We start from the raw sequence: 27,435 nt of genomic DNA, 5'->3' as shown, positions 1-27,435 counted from the left end.
CTTTGGAAAGTTTGACTAGTAAACAATTCAACGAATAAAAGTTGAGCGCTGCGTATAAAAGATAAATTTGGCAACGTCGTTAATTTATACCCGTACACGTCTGCTTAAAATAGTTGAATCAAAACCCTGAGATATTCAGTCATTCACGAAGCAGTTGGGAAGTGTGGTCGCTTTCGTAATAAAACAGCTGCCACGTGATCACCGTAACTTTGAGATCTCTGACGTTTTTTTTTTAAATTCATATTTGAGTGTAATTAAAATAGTGAAAAAAAATGTATACAATTGTTAATGATATTAAATGCAGATTTACCGTTTGGTCGGCGCTAATAATAACACGTAAGTTTTTTTTATATATTTAAAAATTGACAGTGTCAAGTCTTATTTTGATTAAGACCGCAACAGGTCAAAATTTTTATCCGTCTTTAAAGAAGAAGAAAAAAGATATTTAAATATTTTTTTATTATATATTTTATTATTAAAATGATGAAAAAAGTAATCGGAAATTGATTTAAGGCCATTTTTATTTAGAAAATTAATAATTGTTTACATGTTTACATTTTTACTTTCGCAATTCATGGCGGATAGAGACTATCATACGATCACACCACTGTGACGTAGCAGGTACGTCACCAATAGGTACTACCTACTACACGTAAAATAAATATGACAAAATATTTTCTTACCAAATAGTTTATGATACACCAGGGCTGAAACATTTGAAAATGATAAAAAAATGAAATAAAAAATAGTAGTAAGAATTTTTTAGAAGCGATTTGAGGTCGTGAAGTGGTAGGGGGAGAATTTTTAAAGATAAAAAATAAATTTGCGGTTAAACTACAAGTCCTATGGAAAAAAGTTGAGTAGCAAATTTGTAGGTAATAAAAAGATCTACATATTTTGTTTTTACACTTTTTTCACATAACCTCAAAATTTATGTGAAAAATTCAAATAACCCCATTTTTTGGTTTTTTACGATTTTTTTATTAAAACATTTATTTTATTTTGCTTTATTTTGAGTTAATATCAAAAAAACACCCCAATTTTTGTCTTACTCTCATTACTTCAGCAGCTTAATTTAATGCTGGTTTAATTCTAATTATTTTACCGACATTTCCATCTTTCTATAATCAATAGTATTTCCAGTATAGTTTATTTTTTGTTTTAATTTTTTTCTTCTCTTTCCAAATCAAATAGCAAATATTTGTTTACTTTTGGGACATCCTGTATATATGGAAATAATTCTTTGATGTCACCGTTTCCACACTTGAGCTAAACTCATAGCTTAAAGTTGGCAATTAAACAAAAATTACGGTTTGAACAAAATCCTTGAACCACTAAACTTGATAATAATTAGATTTTTTCGAGTTATATTTCAGAAATCTCTTTGAAAGTGATTAATTTCTGCAATAGTGACAACATCTTTCGTTCAGTCTGTACACTTGATTACATTCAATGATTCTCTGCACATTTCTATAATGTCGAATGTCAGTTAATTGGCTTCATCTATTAATTGAAGTCTGAGAATAATTGAATCATTCTAAATTTTGTTGAAATACTAAATTGGACTATATATATCCATAATAAAAGATAACTAACTAAATTTTCTGTTCATTCATTGAAATTTCACTATTACCTCCTCATTATAAATAATTAATTTACTTCTTCGTTAGTTATTTCTTCTTCTTTTTTTGAAATGGACAACTATCCTTTAGTTCAGAAATCATAGAATTATATATAATCAATTGATAAATCGATTAACCCGATTGAGATCTATGGGACATTTTGGCGGGAATATATTCGTTAAAAGAGTATTCTAAATAAACCGTTAAAACCAATATTAATAATTGTATTTATACACATTCCATGGAATAAACCATAAGGTTAATTGTACTAACAATCATTTATGATCTCTCTCTCCGCTGGTCGAGCCTACAAAATGATTTTCTCATAGAATATAATCTAAAAATAGCCTTGTAAATCCGGCAACGCAGCTATAATTAAAGTAGTCGTATGAATTTAGGTATGTCCCCTACTACTCAGCCAAGAATCGTACCATACGATTCGACCAATGAGAACACATCAGGCGAGGGCTCGCCACTCGTTCCTACGTCACGGTTATAGTCATTGGTAATTCTAGTAATTTAATGGTCACCAGAAACGGATACCAATATGCGATAAATTTATTATTTGATAACGTAATTTATGTCTACCCACTTGTAATTTGGAGACGTGGTATGTCTCGCCTGATTATCACCTGATGTTGAGAGGAAATGTTGACGATAATAATTTGATAAACAATTAAAGAATGATGTTTTTATTATTATTCAAAATAGTGAAGATCTGCGTATCTAAAATTGGTGTAATGGCGCGCATTAACCTATAATATTTGCTATATAACAGTTTACTGACGGGATTAAATGTGATAAAAAAATTTAGAGGTTAAGTACGTCGAATTGTATAAACATAAAAACTTTAGTATGTTATATAGTAATTTAAAGAAAAAATTGGATTCGATGCGTACTTATATGGTTTCAATAAACTATTTTCAGTATTGAAACTACTTTTACTTTATCAAGGTTATAAACACTTGATAGAAATGATAAGTTGTATAATATGTTTACGTATAATGAAAAAAAAATGGATTTATGTAGTAAAAAAATAGATTATTCCATACAAAATACATTTTAGCTTATCTTCTTCACATTGTGAAATCATTTGTATATACAGGGGAAGTCTGGGCGTTCTCAATAATGTACATCCATGAATTTTTAGCTTCTAGTGTTGACCAAACAGCCCAGAAACCTTACAAATATTATATATAAGGTATCCAATTATTTATAACTTTCGGAATTTTTATATGCTAATTAAATTTTTATACACAATGATTTAGAAATCATTAAGAATCGAACTAACACCAATTTGAATTTGTATGTATCTTAATTATGAAGATCTTGGATTTCTGCAAGAACTATTTTCCATAATAAGTTTTCCTTTATATATTAATGTCGCAATTTCAAGCATTTGCTAGACCAGGGGTTCCCAAACTTTTAAAATCACGAATTCTATGAAACCTTTTGCTGATCTAGACCATTAACGACTTGTTTGACAAACAAATTTGACCCTTCGTAAATATTCTTGTCGAAACCGTCGAAAAATTCACAGTCATAATCAGTACAACATTTTGGTTCCACTATTTTTGTCATGGAAATGGGTATTATATTTGAAACTATCCCCTGTATATTAATTTTGCAGTCGGAAATGTCTTTTCATCCAGAAGTTTTAGTACACCCTGGTATTTATTGTTCTAATCTTATTTACTGTAATTCAAAGCTATAATTCTGTTTTCTGTATAATAGACATTCATACTAATTAGTTGAGCATGTTGAATTTCGCAAAATCTGTGAAAATATAGGCCTTTTGGGAGCTCTTTCTGGTTTCTTGTCCGAGAGAACCATCTTAAACTCAGAGTGTTTTGTCCCTTGGGAACTAATAAATTAATGCTAGTTCGAAATTTGTTTATTACTTTTAGTTACTAGACGTAGAGAGAGTAATTTATTTCGTAATAAGGAAAAAAATTAACCTAATATTTATAATACGCAATCTTATAATTACTACAATTAATTTTAATAATATTCGTATATTTATAAGCATTTATATATTTGAACTTGATTTTTATATATAAATATCCTTGATATCACTGTCAAAAATATTTTTATTGCATTTGATATATCAAATATTTAGATCAAGTACACTTATTATTTAAATGAACATGAAGTTACCTACTTTACCGATTATGACAGCAAATAAAAAATCTAGTAGCATCGATTATGTCATCAAAAAGTGGTACCTATATTACCGACAATCAAATTCACCTATTTATTTTTATTTTCAGTATTTACAACAATAGTTAAAGGTCAAGATCGATGTAGTTTCCAGAATTTCATAGAATGCGCCAAGCCACTCTCGGTATTAACAGATTCCGGATTAACATTTTTCAACAGCAAGCAAGATTTAGAAAAAGTGTGCCCGTAAGTTTTTGCATAATGCATATCAAGTTATTTATATCAGATTAATTTAAATAAAAAAGAAGCAGGAAGCTTTATCTGGCAATTTCCTTTTGATTTGCGATATATTTGAATCAGGTGATTTTAACAGAAAATTCTTATCAAAACGATATTGGAGGATATAGATTGAAAAATATTGAGTCATATTAAAATTAGAATACCTTTTGATTATGTATATATATCGAATGTCAAACAAAAAGTTTTAAAAGAAACGTTTTTTTATTCTAATTTAATGTAATAGAATAGTGCGTGTCTTTAGAAACATTTCTAAGCAACCAAAACGAGGATTATAATATATCATTCTACTAGGATCTATTTTACATACGTTAGACAGGTCATGCCATACTTCCGTTTATACTTTAAGTTCTACAGTACTTACGTGAAATGTATTGCTTCATATTTTCATGATGCAGATTGTTTTATATGCAGGATGCAATTTACGGCGAATAAAGAAAAATTTTCAATTACATCAACTTCGGAATCCTAACCTCGAAGATTTGTCACTAAATTCAATAACTATATTTAAACCGCACATTAATATGATCATTCCGCTTTTAATATGATTTAAAACGCACTACACTATTTTCAATTTTCACAAAAACGACGTACTTTGTATGTAAATTGAAAGTATACTCTTTATTCTGAATAGTTAAAAATTACGTTAAAAACTAATATAATCATTTGTTTTCTTTCTATTATATCCGATTCAATATTGATAAATAAAGACGGAATTATTTTCAATAGTTCTTCTTCTTTTTTATGGTGAATTATTAAAAATGGCCTAGTTTTCAAATTCTACCACGAGAATATAAATTTCTTACTCATTTTACTAAGAAATATGAAGTTATTAATTTTATTTATCAGTTGAAGATAAAAATGTAATAAATCTGTCCTAATAATTATACTCTTTATTACCTTCGTTGGAAAAAGTAAATATTCAAGAAGTTCTATTCACTAACAAAATAGTTGATAACAAAGAAAATTTGAATAACATTGTTGAATTACAGTTTCAACCGAGAGATGGCAATCAATTTATTTGGGACAAAAAATGGTTCCCAAGTTTGACTAATGGTTAACTATCATTAACTTAATTTATCATATAATGATAAAACTGTTATTAATCTCTTTAAATAATTATACTTCTTATCACTTTTGTGAATGAATAATGAATAAATAAAGAACAGTTGATGTCAATGAAAATGATAGTACTCACAGATTTGGAAAACATCTCTATATACATTGTTAAGTTTCAAGTATCAACCAGAGATGGCGAATAATTCATTGACAAAATGGTTCACTAACGATAAACTTATGCCATTATATATTTTATCATACAATAATAAAAATATTATTAATATATCCAAATAATTATACTACCAATCATTTTAGTGAAAAAAATTGATTTTAATAAAAAATTATAGTACTAGAAAATTTGGAAGTTATTATACCAAAAGATGGCAATCATTTTAATTGGGACGAAAAATGGTTCCATAATAATGTATATTTGTAAACAACGGAGATAGAAGCATCTATATTCGTTTTTAAGTGTAATTAAGTATAAGTACGTGATAATAAATATTTTCTTTTTGCGTTTTAGAAACTTGAAAGAAGCCATTAGATGCATTCACGGTTTTACAAGGCATTGCATGAATAAAGAAGACAGACAACATTTCAAAGAATTGTTTCGTGGAACAGGCTCAATGGTGCACGAACTGTGCAGAGAGGGGCATTATCAACAAGGTAAGTTTGAAAGCTACAATAGTTAATTTTTTAAATAATTTATAATTTACAACGCGGGTATAAATATCTAACCTTATTTTTCTGTTATAATCTTAAGTTCAATAAGTTTTGTACAGGGTTGGACTAGGAAAATTCTTGAGAACAAATATGTGTGGGTGCCGTTATTTCGTAGTTTTATGAATTTATACATGCTTAAATTTCTTTGTCTAACGTGTTATAATTGATTTTCATTCATATTTTTGTTTCGCCGTATAAATGATCGACATAAAAACTGAGTCTGTATCAATTGACGTGGTTTTTCTTCTTTTCTGTTTGTTATCGTGATGGATTTTCCACTATCAGCTATTTCCTATAATTCCCTATCCACCCCGGCTCATAACGCCCGCTGTGATTATAATTGTGGTTATCAATTTGTGACCACCAACTGGACAATTCGACAGTAGATTTATGTAACAAATGTAACTGTATATTGGTAGTTTTATCATTTATATTGGACTGTAATTCTTAACCGTTGTGATTCTTTACAGAATATCTGAAGCACGCTCCTTGCATGACTGAAATTTCAACTGAAAATGAAAGGTGTTTCGAAAATTACACCATCGCCATGGATAAACTGAAATCGAACACCATGCAAGTGGATTCATCTTTAATAGATATAACTAGCGAATTGAAGAAAAAAAGGGCGATAGCTGACGAGGGGATAAGAAATGTTTGTTGGTAAGTTGACTCTACTAAATTTTAACGATCCGTTTATTAATTTTTTTTTGTTATATTTCCAGTGCATTCCAAGAATATATTGAATGTTCTACCACGGCCGTTAGGAATAAATGCGGTTACAATACAGCTGAATTTAGTAGAAACTTTTTGAATAAAATGTCCTCTACGATGTTAAACGTAAGTAGAATTTATCAAGATAATTTCTGCTTTTGGATAACACCGCTCAAAGTATTCGGATGTAGTTACGGATTAGTATTTTTCTGAAGAATCAACAGTTCGGTCCGACTTTTCAATTTTTGGTTATCGAAACGCACGTCAGACAGTGTAATTGTGAGTGTTGGTGTGTAGTATAAATTGTGTTAAGATTAAAAGTTGTATTTCGAGCAAACTTGGTAATGGGGAAGCAAGTAACCTTGCCAAAAAGGAGCAACTACTCCTTATTTCGACCCACTGTGATCTCATATCAACAACGATGGCTAAAAAATCAGATTAATTCGTAACTATCAGTCAAGAAATCTAAGGAACTTCTCGAAATGTCCAAAAACGACTATAAAATGGTGGTCAGTCTTCCGATATGGCCCCTGCCCTGTCAAACATCACCTTAAGATGATAAGCATGGCAAATGAAGACAACTGCATTTTCTGCAAGCAGCCATAGAGACTGCAGAGCATTATTCCACGAATGACTTGTCCACTTAAGCAAAAGTTTGAAGTACCTCGAAGAAAATGAGACTTCCTTTAGGAGGAGTCACCATATTTTGGAAGTAAATCGATGAGATGCAAAGTCTTGTACAAAATATCTTTTTTGGTATAGATGTAGAGCAGCTGGGAAACCAGAACGACTCCCCAAAAAATCTAAACTAATCTCTAGAGCACATCTGAATTTAATTTGTAAACAAAACCATTTCAGTCATTGGCTATGAAGTTTAGTTAAGTATTGAACAAGTTTGTCTACTTCAATCCCATGAATATTAGGGAAGAATCCATCTGGATATGTTTTGGTGGATATTTGGATCCCCATAGTCAAATTGTCAACTTTGTTCCAATGAATATGAGAGAAAAAACATTCTGATCGTGTTTCAATTGATATTTGAATTCCCATAATGAGTCTTTCTTCCTGAATCGAATTATTATGAGGAAAATAACATTCTGGTTATGTTTCAACTGATATTTGGATCCCCATAGTGAGTCTATGTACTTCAATTCAATAAATATGAGGGAGAAAACCTTCTGGTTCTATCTTAATTGATATTTGGATCCTCATAGTGAGACTTTGTACTTAAATCCCATATTTATGAGGGAGAAAACCTTCTGGTTATGTTTCACTTGATATTTGGATCCTCATAGTGAGTTTTTCGACTTTAATTCGATTAATGCAAGGGTAGGAACATTTTGGTTGTATATTGATTAATGTTCGGAGCCGTATTGCAAGTCTGTCTAAAATTTGCTGCACTTTTTGGCATTATCTGTTGAATTTAGAGCAACGAGCAACGGCTGATAACTGTTAAAACATTTTAAATATATACTCCAGTATATTGTTTCCATTTGTAATAAAAAAATAAGTAAAAACAAAATCACTTACTACGATACCATAGAACTAAAAATGATTTTTTGTTACAGGTGCATTGTACAGAATATGGCAAAAGACAATGCGGTTTATCGGATTCTATGTCGTTGCCTTCTAGTTCATCGACAGTACAAGCAGTGTTAAGTTTAACAACAACAGTAATAAGTTTACAATTTCTATTACGGTAGTAGGTTTAAAAAATGCAGCATTTAATTATAAAATGCGTAAATTGTGATTTCTAATAGTACTGATTTGAAAAACGTATTTGTAAGTAGGAAAGATACTGATAGATATTGAATTCCATTAGTTAAAATTTTTCATCGTTTGATAGGAAATATTTATTTCGAATAACATCACACAAATACCAAAGTCGTGTATAGAAAATAATAATTGGAAAAAAAATTGTTATCATTACCATGAGATATGAGATTTCACCCAATGTTGCCAATATCGGAGTTTATAATAATAATTTGAATAATTAGTGTGTGGTCAGCTACAGCTGATATATTAATTTGTTTAAAAATCGTTTAGTGATGAAAATTTCAAGCAAATTTCCAATATAAATCATTTTATTATTTCTATAAAAAAATTTACACTGTAATTTTCAAAATATATATATTTATGGTCGTTTGGTCATTACTCTTGAATGAATTATTAATATATTCACACCATTAATAATACTGGGGAGCGATTTGGCTGTGGAAGAAAAACTACATTTTTTTTAACACTATGTCGAACATAATTTATTGTAACTTGTAATTTGTCAAGAATCGAAAAATTAAATATTTAAAATTCTGTCTAGATTCCACCTTTGGATATTGATTTGAATTTTTTACACATGCAATTCAATAAATTTTTAATCATTTTTGTTGTAATTCTCTAAATTACAACCTGACACATTTACTCATAAAAAAATGTTAATCTTATGGTTAATTTAACAGTAAATAAATTGTCTTATGTTAAGACCTTTAAATAATCGATATTGTACGATTTGGGGGTGGAATTCTCATAGTTATTATCGACATACATCGCATTATTTATTGTAATATTAATTCGAACATATCGAAGAATGAAAGTGTATGTAAATACTGTTAAAAGTAGAGTGTAGTTATTTATTGTTTATATGAAAGTATGAATCTTCCTGCAAGAATGGTTGTTGTATGGTATCGATAGATACTAGTTCCACATTTCCATACATTTTTTAATAATGCCATTTATTTGCACAATTGTATTGAATTTAGTATTTTGGCAACACTAGGATCTTATTTAGTACTTCAGATAAAAAAAATTAGTATTAAAGTAGGTTTTAAATTGTTTTTATTTGAAGTTCAATTCTAATGGTATACATTCCTCAAATCTAACCCGTTTACAATAAAAACTTTAGTGGTTGAATTATTCCAAACGGGTAACTACCGTTTTCGATTTATGTCCAATTTTTGGACATGACTCCGAAAATTGCAGGATGTTACTAATGTTTTTATTTGGTATTTGTTTTATCCTTAGAAATATATACTTTTAGAATTGTCAAGTTCTTGGCAGTGTTGATAAATTGTTATTATTTTTGAATAAAGAAAGTAATAAGTTATCGAAGTTATTCAATTTTTTACCTTCCTAATCAAAAGAGTTGGACAGAAATCGAGAAAAATTTTATCAACGCCGGAAATTTAAACGAGAAAGTTTCTCAATTCTCTAAGTGGAAGTACAAACAAAAGTAAAAATAATAAAAATGCATTGAATATAAAATCATATTACAACCCCAATCAAACTTTATGGGAATTGGATTTTGGGCAATTTTGAAGCTAATTAAAAGTGTCAATGAGCACAAAACCCCCCAAAACTACCCTTGAACAATCAAAGAATACCATAAGAGGTGAGGTTTTGGCCAATTTTTCTCAAACTTGGCCTATTGATAGTTCAAAGTAAGCTGATAAGTCTCAATAGACACAAAACTTAAAAAAAAACCCAAACTTCAACAGAAGAGTCCCAGAGTAACATAAGATTAGGGATTTTGGTAAATTTTTCTGAAACTTAGCACAATGATACTTTGAAGCTAATTGAAAGTCTCAATTGGCACAAAATTCTCCAAAACTACCATCGAAGACTCCAAGAGTGCCATAAGAGTAGTAGTTTTGACCAATTTTCTAGAAACTTGGTACAATAACAGTTTGAAGCTGATTAAAAGTCTCAATGGGCACAAAACTTGAACTCCCTCCTTCAACTTTGTTAGAACTACCATTGAAGTGTCGAGGGTACTATGGTAGGAAAGAAATTAGTTGGTACAATGATAGTTTGAAGCAAAGTCTCCATGGGCTCAAAAAAACCTCCCTAATCCCCTCAAAACTGCCCCCGAAGAGTCCGAGGGTACTCTGAAAAGAGGATAATTGGTTCGGGCTAATTTATTTGAAACGTGACACAATGATGTCATGAGTTTTTTTGAGTGGTGAATCTAAGAACCGAACGACAGAAGTAATGCGGAAATACTAAATAATCAAAAAATTGTATAAATTTACAATTTCTTGAAATTATCACATTTTGGTAATGAAATGAATTTAAATCATCAAGAAGTCAAAAAAAATATAAAACTATCTATTATAGTAGTTTTCCAATAAGAATTAAGTATTAAATAGTATAATTAAATACAAATATAGGTTTTGCAATAAGTGGTTTAGAAGACACAAACTTACTTTAATTGATCAAAAAAATAGCCGAAAAAGTTTTAAAACATCACTAATCTACAACACAAGCTAAATAGTTTCTACAAATAGAAAAAAAAACAGTAACAAGCACACTACCGAAGTATAAAACGAACACAAAGGAAAACATAACCTCAAAATAGAAAATTTTTACATACAACACTAGTAGGTTAGTTGATTATTATTGGCGTTTTTCGTAAAATTACGCTGCCTTCCAAATAACACTTTCAAATACACTTTAACTTATACTTCATGTAAAAAACTATTTTTATCAATATTTAACGAAATCCAATACATCACAAAATCTAAAAGGTACTTAGTCATTTGACATAATTTACTAACCTCGTTTTATTTGTATACAAATAACATTTACTTTTTCTATAATTATTTATCAAATTAAATCATTATATGTTTACACATAATTCATTATATAAATATATTACATAACTCTTGATAATTAAATAAAATATTTGCTGAGGATTGCACTAGATTAGTAACCTACGTAACTTCTGATGCGCTGTGTATTTCATATTATGATGAACAAGATCACGCCCTCTTGCGCGATCGATTCACTATGGATAGTCACCACAACTATGTCCGCCTCGTGAAGTTTTAACCCCCGGTGTTGCTACTGTTAAGCTATCCCATCCCTTCATTATGTTCTCTCTTCCGATATTTTCTTTTATACCAAATTCACCTCATAAGTGAATTCTGATTTCTGGATTATAGAATGGTAAGTCTGTATATGTCGGGTGCATGTAATTCATCATTAATAATATACTTAATTATGTGTTTATGACACAATTTCTGTTTATGATGATAATATTACCCCTTTTTGACAAACAAAGTAGGCAATTACTAATGAAATTCTATATTTTTTATACGGAAATTTTTAATATAGTGATCATGTTTATATATTTAAGTAGTACTATGACTGGAATTGTTATCATTAAAATAATAAAGATATCGAAACTTAGTAAACGATATATTTCTAGAAAAACTTATTTTGAAAATTAAATTTTTTTGTAAATGTTACTTTGTAGTATCGTTTTTTAATCATCTAAATTGAATAAGTCAAACTATTTTCACATGGTAGCGTGCATGTTTCCATAAGAGTTTAAATCAATATTTTGTATTTATTCAGCGTTGACTTACAGTAATAACCTTCCGTATTTATGAGGATCGTATTTATGAAATTGGAATATATTATGTAATAAACGCAAACAACTTACAGGGTGATTAATCATTCAATAAATTCGAAAAAAAAAATTTCGATGTCAAGTACACATTTTGACAGTTAAAAGTTTGGTTATATTAACATACCTTTTTAAAAATTGAAAATTTTGGACTGAAGTTGTGCATTATTCGTTCACTTGTAACCACCACGTCTTTAGTGGAATGTGTTATAGGCTTTGTAGGCTATTTTAGCATGACTTTCGTGAAAATCGTCCTTCGAAATTTGAATGCGCGCTCGTCTAAGCTTATTCTCCCCACCATATATCTGATTAAAGGTAGATTCTATTAATGAATAACGTTGTTAATATTTCCCCCGGTAACTAGAGGGCGTTTTAAAACAATTAACTTTATATTTGAATTAAAATATACTTAGTTGATGATGAGTATGATATTTTTTCATACAAAAAAATACAAAACCGTGAAGAAACTTTTTTTTATTTATTCGTTTTAATTACAATATTTCATTTATATTATTCGCAATTTTTAATACAACAAATTTTGGCTTCCTTCGGCCATTTTATTTGAACATAACGCAAAACACACAGAAAAAACTTCGTAACTTAAAATCATAACACTTTTTTTTTTAATTCTCATCATATTCTTCCGCAGCTTGCCTTTCTAAATCTTGAAAAACGTTATCGTTAGAGTTATTATATTGTTCCAAAGCCTGTCTTTCCAATTCCTCTGAATGGCTTTCGGTTATAGGAACGATAGGATCCGTAATCGGGTCGTCCAAAACCGAATTTATCATTCTCATAGCCAACGCGTCCAATTCTTTGTAGATTCTCGCTTCTTCAGAATCAACATCGCTCAAATTAGGCGCGGTTTCTTCTTCTTTTTTATCCGTTTGGAGATTATCTGTCGATAAAGTTCTACTCTTCTGAACGAGATCTCTTCTTTTTCTCGACTTGTTTCTACAGAATTTATTCTCGGATCTATGTATATTTGAAGAAAAACTATTGTATGATTTAAACGTGCAAGGGCGAACGTACGTTTGGTTGATAGGAACGGCCCTTTGAAAGAAAACTGGGTTATAAAAAGGCTGTAAATAATTTTGAGACGAATTGTAAGTAAGCGCGTGAAAAGTCGGGTATTGGTAATTGCTGGGAGTATAATTTTGTTGGTATCTCACCGATTGTTGCCTTAAAGGGAATAATCTGCTTTGAGGTGCCGCATTCGCGTTTTGATAACCGGCGGTGTTGTCCAACTGCACACTTCGGGAATTCGATACGTTCGGAAAAAGTCTAGGGAAATTGGCGACGCTCTTTTTTCCCAATACAGTCATCGGGTTTTGTATCGGCGGGGCTATTTTGTTTTCGGAAACGCAACCCTGCAACACTGCGGAATACGATCGACGATTCTGTGACGGCTCTGGTTGATTTGCGTTCGAACTCTTAACCTCCGAACTGGACGGAGCGCTCGGACGGTCCGAATTGTCACTTTCTAAACACCCAACGTCGTAATCAGCTGACGGTTTAACCGATTTCTCGTCTTCGGTCGGTTGATGCACTTCGGACGATTTCGGCTCCGGGGATTTATCCTCCCACAATCTTCGAACACTATCTTTGGTTATACGGAGCTTAAGCAAATATTCCGCTAAAGAATTGCACTTCATAAACGGCGATTCGAAGTTGTTCGAGAATTTGATTCTGTTTAATTCTTCTGTGGCGTTTAATGAAGGCTCCGGTGCATCGGTGTAAGACTTGAAAAGCCTGTCGACTTCATCAAACATCCACGGCTCCTTCTCTTTCTCCCCGGTAAAATCATATTCGGTACTTGTACTCGGTCTAATGTCATCGGGGGTGTACGATAATTCCCTAGATTCGTTGTATTCGTAATTTCCGTATTTGGCCAGTCTACTCTCTGGGATACAGTCTCTAACTGTTCTTGGTCGGAGTTCTTCGTATTTTTTTTCTTGTAGGGCTTTTTCTCGCATAAGTAGATTCATATTTGCTTGTTTGTAGAGGCTAAATTCATCGCTCCATGTGGCGTCGGCGTTAAACATGACATTTTCGTAAGCCGTTTGGAGCCGCTCGCGAATATTCATTGCACGGATTTTGAAAATGGTTTTGTTGAACCGTGAGAACAATAAGTACTTTTGACTGAGCGAACAACTACGAGATTAATAATAAATGTCAACAAAGTTAACGTCAAAATCGTTTTGTTTGTACATAGGTATCTATGTTAATATCAAATTATTGGCCTACCAACGTAAAATAAAAAAAATATCTCGATTTATTACAATTTTAAATATTTTCTTTAAAAGTCAACAAACTAATAGATAAAAATAATTAAAATTTAATAAAAGGCAAATCACAGTGGCAACACTGTCTATTTGACGTTTAATTTTTTTACTAAAATTTATTACAGATATCTTTCGCTTTTAACGAAATATGGATAAAAAGAAACGGCAATCTCTTAGCATCGATCGGGCTGCCTTTATTTTACTTAGGATCAAAAAGGTTTTCAAGAAAAAGAAGGTACAATTAAATGAAAGGTAAGTGTACGACATCTAGTGGTGTAAATATCAAATATTAGGTTTTCTAATCAATTTCCGGTTATATTCAATCTTCTTCTTTTTCTTTATTATCGAAATTAACCAAACTTATTCATAAAATCAAATCTTTTATTAGTGCTTATATGACGATACTCTGCCGAACGGATCAAAGAGCGGCTTCAGTTAGTTATGAAGGGACCAGACGGATAGGCAGAAAATGCCCACCATTATTACGTTCAAAGACGTTGCCCGCTATTTTTATACCAAGCGGAAACATACTCGCAGAACAACTCGGAAATCAAGTTCGAGGTACGTCCAAAAATTTATTAATCACAATACAAATTTTTATTAATTGTTATTTTTAATTATAACTTTTCAATTAATATCAAGCTTACAGCGGAAATTGAATTCTAATACAACTACATCGTATTAATATATCCTTGTATTCTAACGATCCCGTCCGGTATTATCTGCCCTTTAAATGTTTAACGTATTTTTTCGTAAAAGTTATATGGCATTTAAATATAAGTATGAATTTAAATACGAATTATGTGATTATTTGTAGGAGAATTATTCAAAAAAACAAGTGTAAGAAAGACGTACAAAGTCACGGTAATACTTTTACAATAGTGTATAATTTATTCTTTCATTATATAGCTGTATTTTTCGTATATAGTGCGTCATCGAATTAAAAGTTTGAAGGTTGTTTGTTACCTCTCTATTTGCAACGTTTCCGATCGCATTTCAGTTTATAATTATAAAGTATGTCAAAAGTCAAAACCGTTTCGTAAATGTAGGTTATGTATCCATTGTTATTGTTGTATTTTTGCTATTTTTTCCAAGTATCTTGTTAAAAAAAATTATTTATTAACAGGAAAATTAAAAAGTATCATGGCTGTTACATAAAAGAATATTTTAAGGTAAGTTTTAAATGTTTAGTATACTCAGTGACCCCCAAAACATAAAGGAAATTATTTATATATGGCATTGGTTATCACGGGTTAATTATTGAATTGTTATTAATACTAATTGTTTATTGAAGTGAAAATTCGTAGTTTAGAACTGTTTTAGCTCTAAAGATACATTTACTATAATCATAATCATTATTTTTTTAATTGTTGAAACTTCTTGTCGATTTTTTATTAGAATTTTATTCTTTTAACGTTTCGAGCGTCACTAGGAGAATTATTAGAACAATTATAATTAAAATTATTTAGAAATATAGTTCCAAATGTACAAAACATTAATTATATAAATTTATTTATACAAGAGGTATATTCTCTAATAATTGTTATTGCTTTTTATAATATACGTTCTATTCTATAATTTTTTAAAATATAGGAAATTAAAGATTATTTTTTGTGATGATTTACTTTAATTTTGGGTTGTTTTTCATAGAAAATCAATTTAAAATTTGACAAAATTATTTATAAGGTCAAATTATTGTTTTAAACTGATTTTTTATCAAAAGTGACTTAAAATCAAGACGATTCATTACAAAAAACATATCAAAAGATCTAAAAACCAAGAAATTGAAGATAATTAAAATTATAATATGAATTTAGGTGCCAAAAACGTAATACTTTAATTTTGGTGAGCTTTACATCTTTTTTGTGTTAATTGTAAGTTATTTTCGGTCTAATCAGTATTTTATTTTTGTATTGTTTCGTTTTTTACTATTCCTTAATGACTAATAACATTATTTTATTATTTATTATAAGTTTCAACAGAATATAGTAAATTGGTTATTGGAGACAATTATAAATTTCTGTCTTTTTTTCTACTCTTCACACATTTTTCTTACCTTTTCTTATTTTACAAAGCCAATTTGGAATGTAACTCCAATATCGATTATACTGGAAAGATTTGAATCCAAACTATTTAGCCATATTGTTAATGCCCCTTGGTATGTGTCTAACGATGTGATACGTACGGACCTAAAGGTTCCTATAGTCCTGAGAAACAGCGCAACTTATGTAAGCAGACTACATCCGGACCATCTGGCAATTAATCTAATGGACCATAGCCAGAAACAATATGGATTAAACCGTGCAAGAACATTTGATTTGATGCCAGATCTCTAGCTTAGATACTTGTATTAAAATCATACTATTTTGCTTAATGTTAATTGGTCTAACGAATTGCAAAACATAATAAAAAAAAACCAAGTATTTTTGATGTTTATTAACTGAATATTAAGATATGTATCAATTTGATACGCAACTAAACAGGAAATTTGTAAATGTGGTTTCCTGTAAATCAGTATGTTTTAATCGCATACCGGAAAGAAGAAGGAAAAAACACAAAAAATTCCAGTTAACATCAAATATTCCAAAAGAAAGACTTCAGAAACATTTTAAGTTAATTATTATTTTGTTCCACAATTTTTTTCTGTTTACAGTATTTTTTTGTTACCTTTTATTTTTTAGCTAGATAATTTGATGGGTAAATTCAAAATGGAAATAGCTAAACTCCAAACTGAAAGGGTCTTACCTCTTGTTGGGTATAAAATCAAAAAGAAAAAATCAAAAATTTTACGTAAAGGAGCCACTAAAATACCAAATCATATACCCGGTAAGATTGACAATTAATATACAATAATTAGTGAAAAGGGGGTAAAAAAATGTCACTTTTATATAATAACGAATGATATTTTTATTAATACAGTGGTTTTAGGTTTCGAGATTCACTTAAACCATGGTTAATTACAATTCCTATTAATACAATGATATTTAGGTTTCAAGTTTAAATAAACCATGGTTAATTACAGATACAATAGCATAAATCCTTGGTTGTATATGCTTAATGAATTTTAAAAAATTTAACAGTTCATACTTTTGATTTCAGCTCTTTACAATGTTGCTCAACAGGGTCAATTTGATAAGACAAGGATATCTTTAGATACTAATGTAAATAGGTAAATATTTAATATAAAATATCAAATGAATCGTTAACTATTCATGATTCTTGCAGGTTTGCAGCTCAACTTGAACAGTTAGATCAATTAATTGAAGAAGTAAGGCAGTATAGGCCAGGAAACGAAATCCTAGAATCTCACGGACCCCTCAGAAAAATACAAAAAAGGAAAACTACCATAAAACAGTTATTTTCGGCCGCTAGTAAATTCCAAAGAAATTTACACAGGTATATATTAATCTTATTGAAAATTGAATATTTAAAAAAATATATTTTATTTCAGAGGTATATACTTGGCGTGCATCCTCTACCACGAAGACAGAGTACTATTAACGAACGAAGACTTTTTACCTGTGATCGAAATCGACGAAATATTTCCCAATTGTATCCACACTGATTTATATTGGTTGATGAAAGTGTCTTGTATATGGAACGAAACGAAAGTTTTAAGATTCGAAATGGAAAAACATATCTCTTCGAGGATACATTTTCGAAAGAAGATACTTTCGGCGGTCATACAGATGCAATCGTTGCTCTGTCTTCAAGATTTGGGACAGATTTATCACAAACCTTTGAAGGATTCTCGAGGGACCATGGTATTGAGCATCGTTAATTACGTAAAATCGCCCAGGAACGTTTCTCTATTAAATTCCAGGTAAAACTATTTTAAATAATGATGGTTTGTTACAGGAAAATCGTTCAATTTTCTTTTTAGATGGTTACCAATGAGCAAAGTGTTCAAGAAGATAGTTTTGAGCGATGATCACAATTTATCTGAAATGTTAATGGCTAGCATTAAACAGCAAATTCACTATCATCAAGTTTCCAGTTTGAAGCTCAACAGAGGATTGTATTTGGCTTATTTGAAAATGCAAAGCTCCGTGGATACTATTGAGGTTATTGTTAGTTCCAAATCGCCCAATATACTACCTCACTGCAAAATCAGGGATAATCCACACGTTACTTCGTGAGTACATCTTTTAGTTACATTTTTCTTCTATATTACTTCTTTAAAGTTTTATTACCTCTCAGGTTTTATGGTAATCTACTTTAATCTTTATTTTGCTTCTGTTTCACATTCACTTTTCTCTTATGAGGCTCAAATTGTTTTGTTCTTTCGGAGCATTTCGAGGTTCGGATGTTTGTAGCTTCTCTTCTTCATTACAGGTTATTTATGTGAATAGTCATTCCCAAAATACCAAGGATCACTCTTAAAATCTACTTATTTATCCATAACTTCCACCGGGGTATAACAGTGAAATTTCTTTTTTGATTGTATCATTTGCTTCCTGTTTGATCATATCTCCAGTTCAATCTCATTTTTTCCAGATTGTTTGTTATTTTCATCTTCCGTTCCTTTTCTTCTATTTGTTTATTGTCTTCCTTCATCCTCATTATGGTTGGTTATGATCTATTTCTTTTTTTGTTTAAAAATACTCTGTGCAGTGCCTTGTTTGTAGATATTGTCTTGTTTAACCTATTGGATACCTCTTCTATCTGATTTTTCTAGATTTTTTAGCTTGTTTTCTTCTGTTCTTGTACTTGCAGAATTATTTCTTCCGGTATGTTTGATATTTTTATTATTTATGTCGTTTATTTGTTTATCTACAATCTTTCCTATTTCATTTACTTAACCCTCTGATCTATTCTGTTTCGCAGCTCTTTTTTAGCTAGATTTGTCTTAGTCTGTTGGATCCTGTCTGTTTTTTTGCTCACTTGTTTAGTGATTTCTTCCTTTATTTATTAAAAGAACAAGAACAGGATTAAACTGATAAAATTAAGATATAAAACTTTTGAGCCCCAACTTTTTTTTGTAAAGTTATTAATTATTAAATCTTTAGACTATTTTTTTAACACACTATATATAAATTTGGAATTCATTATTTTCGATCATTAAATTTTAACGCGTTGGGTAATAGATTTTTAATTGTATCGTATTTTTTTGAAAAAGTAAATATTTCAATTTTTCAAATATTTAGTACATAATATACCTTTTAAAATATCTATCTCTAGTTGAATTATTATATGGATAATTAATTATTTATATATTTCTATCAAAATTGTAACGAGACTTAATCTCAACTAGCTCACTTTATTTACCTTTTTGCGTATGTCTACGACACTTTAAAGCTACTTTTTTAATTGTGCCATGCATTTCAATCAAATTGTAAAAGAGTACATCACCATTTGTTTTAATTATGTATTTTTTTTTGGTTAAAATTAATTTATTTCTACTGATTATTACACCAAACAATAATAAACATTTACAATATTGTTCTTTCAATATGGCGACATCGCTTGTGTCATGTGATGAGAAATAAATTTAACGATACGCTATGTTGTCAAACGTAATTTTATTTCAGATATGATCGGATATACGTATTTCAGACAATTTTTTTTATAAAACTTTTGTAATAAGTTTTATAGGTTATAAAATGTGGTTTTCGTTATAATGGAGTCATCAAAAATCTAATATTTTCAATGTTTTCTTTTTTCATTTTGTTTTTTTTTGTTGTGTAACTTCGACTAAGAAATTCGATTAAAAAGACATCAGTGTAAAAGTGAAAAGAAGTTCATTTCACATCCTAACCTCACTTTTTACACAATTTTGTTAGTAGAAAGCATCTAAAATTCAATATGGCGATTGCGATTATGCTTGTTTATGATATTACCAAACTTAACCATATTGGAAATATATTTTAAACGATATTTATATAAAATTGAAATGTTTTCAATAGTTTAATTATCATTAATTATTGATATTAAAAAAATCGTATAAATTTTGATTTGACTATAATATTCCCTTGTAGTTGGCTTGGCAACAGTGTAATGTAAAAGGAAGTTCATTTTGAATCCTAACCTCACTTATTATTAATAAGAAACATCTCTTATTCAATATGACAGTTGAGATTATATGATGCTGTCAAACTTAACTAAACTTACGAGAAAATTGGAATGAAATATTTTAGACGATATTTATAAAAAAAAGTCACAATAATTATTATTAATTATCATTAATTATGGATATCTTGATGTATAACAAATTGTTTTTATGATATATTCACTTCAGTTTTTAAAAGAATCGTATAAATATGAGGTTGAACGTTTTTCCTTACAATCAGCTTGGCAACAGTGTAATTCAAGTGACGCTTGTCAATTTCTTCATTATTATTATCGATCAATTCGATAAAAAAATGTAATTTTAGTGAAGAATGGGGCTACTTAAAACAACTTAATTGTCCAGAAGTAGTTAACAACGCGTCAGAACTCCAAAAGAATTTCTTAGATTTAGTAACAAGTGCATCGAAACGTTTATTCAACTACATGGATGTAAACAGTGACGATATTATAACTCATCGAATTTACGAATCTAATATAATCGAACTGAACGACGAAGTTAGTTTCATAGTTATCTGCCCTTCTGCGGAATTATCTTGCGCCGTACCCGGCCAAAGAGAATTATTATTACAAAGAGGCGATTTGTTAAGTTTACCTATCAAGGTTCGTAACTAAATTGAATTGTTGTTGATCGAATTTACGCTTCGAATATTTTTTAAGGTGTTCGAAATGATCCATCTAAACACTTACAGACCGAGTATAACGAAAAAATACGCTAAATTGAGTTGTAGTTTAGAGCTCGACATCGCCTCTGCCGATCACCTTCACAGAGAAGCTTTTTCCAATAACGAAATAGCCATTGCCAAATCGAAATTATTGAAACTTCAAGAATTGCAGACGAAGATGAACGTTATTTGGAATAGTGTTAGGTGGTTGATGAGTGTTATTACTTTTGCTAGAGATCGAGTAACACCTGGTATATCTGTAAGGTAAGAATTAGCCATAAGTAAATATTTTTGGCTCCAAAAAATCGAAAATTCATCAGATTTCATTTATTTTTTCAATACTTCCATTTTTATAGCAGATTTAAAAAAAACATTGAAAGTATACCTCATTTATTTAATGACTTTGAATGTTATCATAACCTCACTTTTTTTGAAGATGTTTATCATTTTTCAACGAAGTTAGTATTTTTTTGTTAATATATAGAAGAAAAAAACGAACGTTTTTGAATAAAAATGTCTGTTTATTAAATTTTTCGAATTAAATTGCATCATCTATAAGTATACTGAGAAAAAAGGGTGATTTTAAGGTATTTTTGGCTCTAAAAAATGGAAAATTCATCGTATTTTAAAGATTTTTTACATAATGTTCATTTTTATGACAGATTTGTGAAAAGAACATTGGGAGTATCTCACTTATGGTTTAATGACTTTGAATGTTATTGTAACCTCACTTTTTTTGAATATTTTTGTTCAAGATTTTTTCGCAAAGCCTAAAACGAAGTTAATATATGGGAAAAAACGATCATTTTGAAAAAAAAATAATATAAAAATGTCTGTTGATTAATTTTACGAGTGTTTTTGTCCAATTGTAGATATATTTTCCGGAAAATCCTGTTTTTATGATTTTTCCTCAATTTTACGCCTTTTATATGTTTTTTCTTCGAGCAAATGATATCTTTTTCGACCTTTCCGTTTCAAAAAACTCTTCTATAGAAATTTAGGAGAATTTGGAAAGCAATTTTCTATTTTCAGAGTAACTTGATGTTATATAACAATTTTTAATCACGAAAGGGCTATTGCATTTTTTCTATGATAGTACCAACGTTCCTCTTCTGATTTACTTGTATTGCAACGTTGCCATTACACAATTTTAGATATTATGAATTTTTATAATTTCATTTTCCATTAAACAAATTATTACAACTTTCACCCTGTATATTTCGATACAAATCGAGGAATTTATGATTTTTGTTTTTTTTTTATTTATTTATAATTTTCAGGTGCCTGGTACAAACAGAACAAGAAAATTTCACAACAACCGATCTCCTACAACTACCACCCGAAGAAAAACTTCTAAAACACACCCTCGGAAGAGGATCTTGGCCTGGTCCAGGCCACGGCATCCCCCCTTCGAACATAATAACAGAATTCAGTAAAAGCGAACAAAATTTAACCGTCGTCGATTTCGGCACGAACAATTACACCGATACCATTGAAAACGAAGAAGATAAAAGAAGAAGTAGCACCATCACGCCGGCCAAAAGCGAAAACACGCTGTGTACCCAACAACGGATCAGAGCAAATACCATATGCAACATGTCCTCTTCCGACATACCGAAACTAACAGCTAAGCAATCGAACAGTTTGGCCAGTGTAAACGTTACCGATACATCGAATAGTGTGAACAGTGTTAGTTCAGATAGTGACTGCGGTGCGCAAACGTTTCTCGGTTCGTTTAATAAAAGGCGCAGATCGAAAATGATCAGTTCGAAAAGTATGACCAACGTTAAACAGAATATTAAATTAGATAAAGTGAAATCGACTAACAGAACGTTATTGCATCCGGATTTGAATTCGAGTTTGTCGAGGAGTTTAACCAATTTTAATACTTGTATCGATTACGAAACGTCGAAGTGCGTCGAAAGCGTTAAAGATTCGGATAAAAAGAGTATTTCGTCGACGGTGTTGTGTCAACAAATTGAAACTAAGAACGAAAATGGTATTTTACAAGTTTTCGCCGCTTACGAAACGGGATTAGCCAGCGGTACGTATTTTTATAGATTAATTATCATAATACGAATTTAAATATTGATAATGTGACGTTTTTTTTTTATTTATACTTTTATATTTTCATTTATTAGCAAAATAATTGAAAAGTCTCGTTTATCGTCGAAAATAACTTCTCCTTTATCAAACTTTATTTCTTAATCAACTGTCAACAATAGACGAATTCTTCTTTTTTATGTACGATCCATTGAAATAGAAATAAAGGGAGGACTAATAGACATGAGCTTGGTTGATCGGAATCAATGAATTAAGGAAGGAATAATAGACACGAGATTGGTCGACTGAATCATCGAATTAAAAATACAGGAAGGAGCAATAAACATGAGATTACTCGACAGGCTCATCGAATTAAAAATCAAGAAAGGAACAATAGACATGAGATGAGAGATGAGAAAAAAGGGAAATAAACAGAATTCTGAAAAAAAGTCTCAATGCAATACGAACTAAGCTTAAATCTAATGATTAAAAAAAAATATTTCTAAATAAATTGCCAACCAAAGATGAATTCTTCTTTTTTTATTAAGTACGATCTATCGAATTAAAAATACAGGAAGGAGCAATAAACATGAGATTATTCGACAGGCTCATCGGATTAAAAATCAAGAAAGGAACAATAGACATGAGATGAGAAAAAAGGGAAAATCGGAAATAAACAGAATTTTGAAAAAAAGTCTTAATGCAATAAGAACTAAGCTTAAATCTAATGATTGAAAAAAATATTTCTAAATCAATTGCCAACCAAAGATGAATTCTTCTTTTTCTATTAAGTACGATCTATTGAATTAAAAATAAAGGAAGGAGCAATAGACATGAGGTGGGCTAATCGGGATCATCGAATTAAAAATAAAGGAAGGACCAATAGACATGAGATGGGCTAATCCGGATCATCGAATTAAAAATAAAGGAAGGACCAATAGATATAAGATTGGTATCATTGAATATAAAATTAAGGAAGGACCAATAGAAATGAGATGGTTGATCGGATTATTGAATTACAAATAAAGGAAGGAGCATTAGACTCGAGTTTGTTGCATGTTATCCTTTTGTTTAAAAACAATATTATTTATATTCATATTGAAAACATTACATTTAGTTATTAGTTTTATTCTGACAAATGTTGATAAAATGACAATTCCAGATCGGTTTATTCGAAAAAAATCAAGACAAAAAATAAGTAATTATCGATATTAACATTGATGCCACTAACAAAAACGGACAGAATGTCTATAATGATGCAAAATCATTTTATTTGAAATAATGTTTTTAACTCTACATTATGTATGTTTTTGGTCACAATTTGTCTTGAGTTTTGGTCTCTTTTCTATGAAAATCAGTATAAAATAATATTTTTGAAGTATCCATAAGGGGTCTGCTTATGATCAAATTCTTTTCAAACCGCCATTTTTTGATTCTAGGAACAAGCCTTAAATTACACGTGACACCGCAAACGACAGCCAGGGAAGTAGTGGATCTCGTAGTAAAACAACTGAATATGGCAGTAATTCTCAAGGGAAAAGACGGTCCTGTATACGACGTTGACAAATTGAATAATTTTTGTTTAGTGGCAGTGATAGGCGCCAGAGAGCGTTGCCTTAGGGATGATTTCAAACCGTTACACCTCCAAAATCCTTGGAGACAAGGGAGATTGTACGTAAGACAAAAGCAAGACGTATTAGCCGCTCTCGAACACAGTAGTAAACACACGTTAATCATTTAGCAAAAAATTAATAAACACATACATACATGTTGAGTAGATTCGTGTTGTATAACGAAATATATTGTAAAATTTTCATATTCTGGAACGAAATTTAAAAAAAAAAGTCATCGAAATAACTAACGAATAATTAAAAAAAAAATTTCTGGTATAGAACATCAGAAATGTTCGAGGAATTATAACAAAAGGGAACAGAAGTAATAAGATGAAATTTGGACGATATAGGATTAACTTTAGCAAAATTTTAAAAATGTCGTAGTTCAAACGTCCGAATATTATATTTCCATTAATTTTGATCTGTTACGTTTATTAACATTTCCCTTTTACCTCAAAAAAAGGAAATTTCCTTGACGTTTTTCGTACGTGGAGACTCTAGGTTTGGTCTGAAGTGGAAAAAGTCATTTTCAACTGTCAATTAGTGATGGATGTGAGGATCTACTAGGTCTTGTGAACCTAGTTTGGGTATTCGGTTTCATTTGACAATTCTAAAAGACGGAAGAGGTCGTTCTTCCCTCCAGGTTGTTACCTGAAGCTGTTGTCTCTATTTTGATTCCCCATCTTGCTAGATCATTATTAAAATTGCTTTTTTTCTAATAAAAAAGAAGATTTACATGACTTTTTATGTACATGGAGACTTTAGGTTTTGGTCTGGAGTAGATAACGCCATTTTTTACTGTAAATTGATTATTGATACGGGGTTCTACTGGATCTTGTGAACGTAGTGACTGTATATCTTCTTTTCTAGCTTTGGACGGTCCTATTCCCTTTAATTTTTCACTTCATTGTTGCTTTCGAAGACGGTTTAGGTATTCGATTTCATTTGACCATTCTAGAACACAGAAGAGGTCGTTCTTTCCTCCAGGTTGTTACCCAAACAAGTTGTCTTCATTTTCATTTCTCCATGTTCCTAGATCAACATTCTAAGTTGTTTTTTTTGCATTTAATGCTCCGGTAATTATAATATAGAACTGGCAAAAATAATATCACGTTCTTCTTCTATAATGGTTCTTATGGTGATAGCCTATGGGAAATGACTGAGTTTCAAACATACATTTTGATATTGACACACAGTTAATAAACGTATCAAATTTTTTTTTACTGATATGTACTATTTTACAAAATAATTGATCTACATTCCATAAGTGATATATATTTTTTATATTGTAAATATTTTTTATATTTCGAATTTATTTATTTAGAAGTAATTTACGTTTAAATTTTTGGAAACAGATATTTTTCACGGGGTAAATATTTAGATTATAACAAAATTCGTACGCTTGGGGATGCCCTCCAACACTTTGATGTAAAAGAATTATCACATCCCTCTCAAACAGAAGTTTCCATATTTTTTTCCCTTTTAAACCATTTTCAAAACACTTCTTATTACTAGTTATAGTCGATACATTTACACCATATTATAAACTCGCCATAAAATCAAATCTAATTATAAGGAAATTCAAGTACACTCATGTTGAGTTTCCCGTATACCCCACCTGGACCACTTTGAAAATCACTGCAGTCTAAAACATAAATTTACTGTTTTATATCACAACTGTTCCCCAATTAAAGCTCCGTTCCTTCATCATCATCAATTTCTTAAATATCAGTCCTTTTTTATATGTTTTTTTGAGAAAATAATTTTTATTTTGGGGTATTTTTGACCTAATTTCAGTCTTTATCCAATTTTTTTCCTTTTCCAGTAATTTAACCTAAAGGGTTCATCCTCCCCTATTTTAACAAGTCTGCTAGTTCGTTTTCCTCCAGTTTGGTGTGTCCTGGAGGGTAAACTTGTTTGTGTAGGTACCGAGGACAAACTGATGATGTAGTCTCCACCAAAAGTCTTAACTTAAATTGATTTCCAACAAAAAATTTGTTATTTATCAAAATAGGCCTAAAATCGATGTTATTTAAGCACCTTATTTTTCTTTTTTGTTCTTAATCCTGGATTCTATTAAAGTATTTAATTATTTTGTTGTGTTGGTACCGAGAATGTGATAATTCTTTTTAAACGTTTAGTAAATTCACATTTTAAAATTTATTCCATGCAAATATTTATACAGACTTTAAACCAAAGTGTGATAGAAATTCAATTTTAAATAGAACACAAATATATCGTTGTTATTTTTAATCCAAATAAATATATTAACATATTGTATATATAAAATGAATGTTTGTAAATAAAATGATGAAATTGATTGTATTTTCAATTTAAAAAGAAATTTGGGTTCACCGTTTTACACTGAATTCTGATTTTAATGGATTTTTTTAATTTCAGGTGTATTCTTTTAATATTTCACTTTTTGATATAACTTTGACCCTTTTTTCTAAACCTAAAGCCAAAGGTTAAAAATCTTCTATATAAAGAAAAAATAAACAATAAAATAGACCTAAATCCTAAAATAATTATTCAACAAAAGTCCTCAAAACCCATCTGGAATTTCCGCAGACATGATTTGAGGTAACCATTTGGTTCTACAAACCCATTTGACATGATTAAATCTTTTACTGGGGTCACTCAACTCAAGTGGGATCTCTGTCAGGAGAATTGGTTATAAAAGTAACTTTTGAGTATTCAATCTATTGCTGTGGCCACTCAAACCCCACTGGGAGGATCTAAAATGACCTTTGGATCGAACGCAAACTATTCCCCTCTGGGATCTCC

At 30.1% G+C, this 27,435-nt stretch overlaps 2 protein-coding genes across 4 annotated transcripts; both read left to right on the top strand.

Annotated features, from left to right (window-relative positions):
- LOC130446113 (uncharacterized) lies at nucleotides 1-9,672 on the top strand. Its single transcript, XM_056782194.1, has 6 exons — nucleotides 1-336; nucleotides 3,893-4,028; nucleotides 5,662-5,804; nucleotides 6,332-6,521; nucleotides 6,584-6,698; nucleotides 8,141-9,672. The coding sequence occupies exons 1-6, from the start codon at nucleotides 273-275 to the stop codon at nucleotides 8,273-8,275; spliced, it is 783 nt and encodes a 260-aa protein (XP_056638172.1). The 5' UTR covers nucleotides 1-272; the 3' UTR covers nucleotides 8,276-9,672.
- A 1,646-nt stretch (nucleotides 9,673-11,318) lies between these two features.
- LOC130445469 (ankyrin-repeat and fibronectin type III domain-containing 1) lies at nucleotides 11,319-26,992 on the top strand. Of its 3 annotated transcripts, XM_056781094.1 has the most exons (11): nucleotides 11,319-11,513; nucleotides 14,387-14,513; nucleotides 14,650-14,822; nucleotides 17,361-17,430; nucleotides 17,487-17,657; nucleotides 17,713-18,084; nucleotides 18,145-18,396; nucleotides 20,636-20,930; nucleotides 20,988-21,256; nucleotides 22,273-23,036; nucleotides 24,475-26,992. In XM_056781094.1, exons 2-11 carry the CDS (start codon nucleotides 14,410-14,412, stop codon nucleotides 24,774-24,776), a joined length of 2,772 nt encoding a protein of 923 aa, XP_056637072.1. In that variant the 5' UTR covers nucleotides 11,319-11,513; nucleotides 14,387-14,409; the 3' UTR covers nucleotides 24,777-26,992. The 3 variants fall into 3 exon arrangements, with proteins under 3 accessions (XP_056637072.1, XP_056637074.1, XP_056637073.1); XM_056781096.1 differs by lacking the exons at nucleotides 11,319-11,513; nucleotides 14,387-14,513; nucleotides 14,650-14,822 and adding exons at nucleotides 15,106-15,433; nucleotides 16,943-17,087 and having other exon boundaries at nucleotides 24,475-26,986; XM_056781095.1 differs by lacking the exons at nucleotides 11,319-11,513; nucleotides 14,387-14,513; nucleotides 14,650-14,822 and adding an exon at nucleotides 16,202-17,087 and having other exon boundaries at nucleotides 24,475-26,986.
- The last annotated feature ends 443 nt before the right edge of the window (nucleotides 26,993-27,435 follow it).

This window comes from Diorhabda sublineata, chromosome 6 (assembly GCF_026230105.1).
Source record: "Diorhabda sublineata isolate icDioSubl1.1 chromosome 6, icDioSubl1.1, whole genome shotgun sequence".
Lineage (NCBI taxonomy): Eukaryota > Metazoa > Arthropoda > Insecta > Coleoptera > Chrysomelidae > Diorhabda > Diorhabda sublineata.
This window is presented reverse-complemented; position numbering and strand designations above follow the sequence as displayed.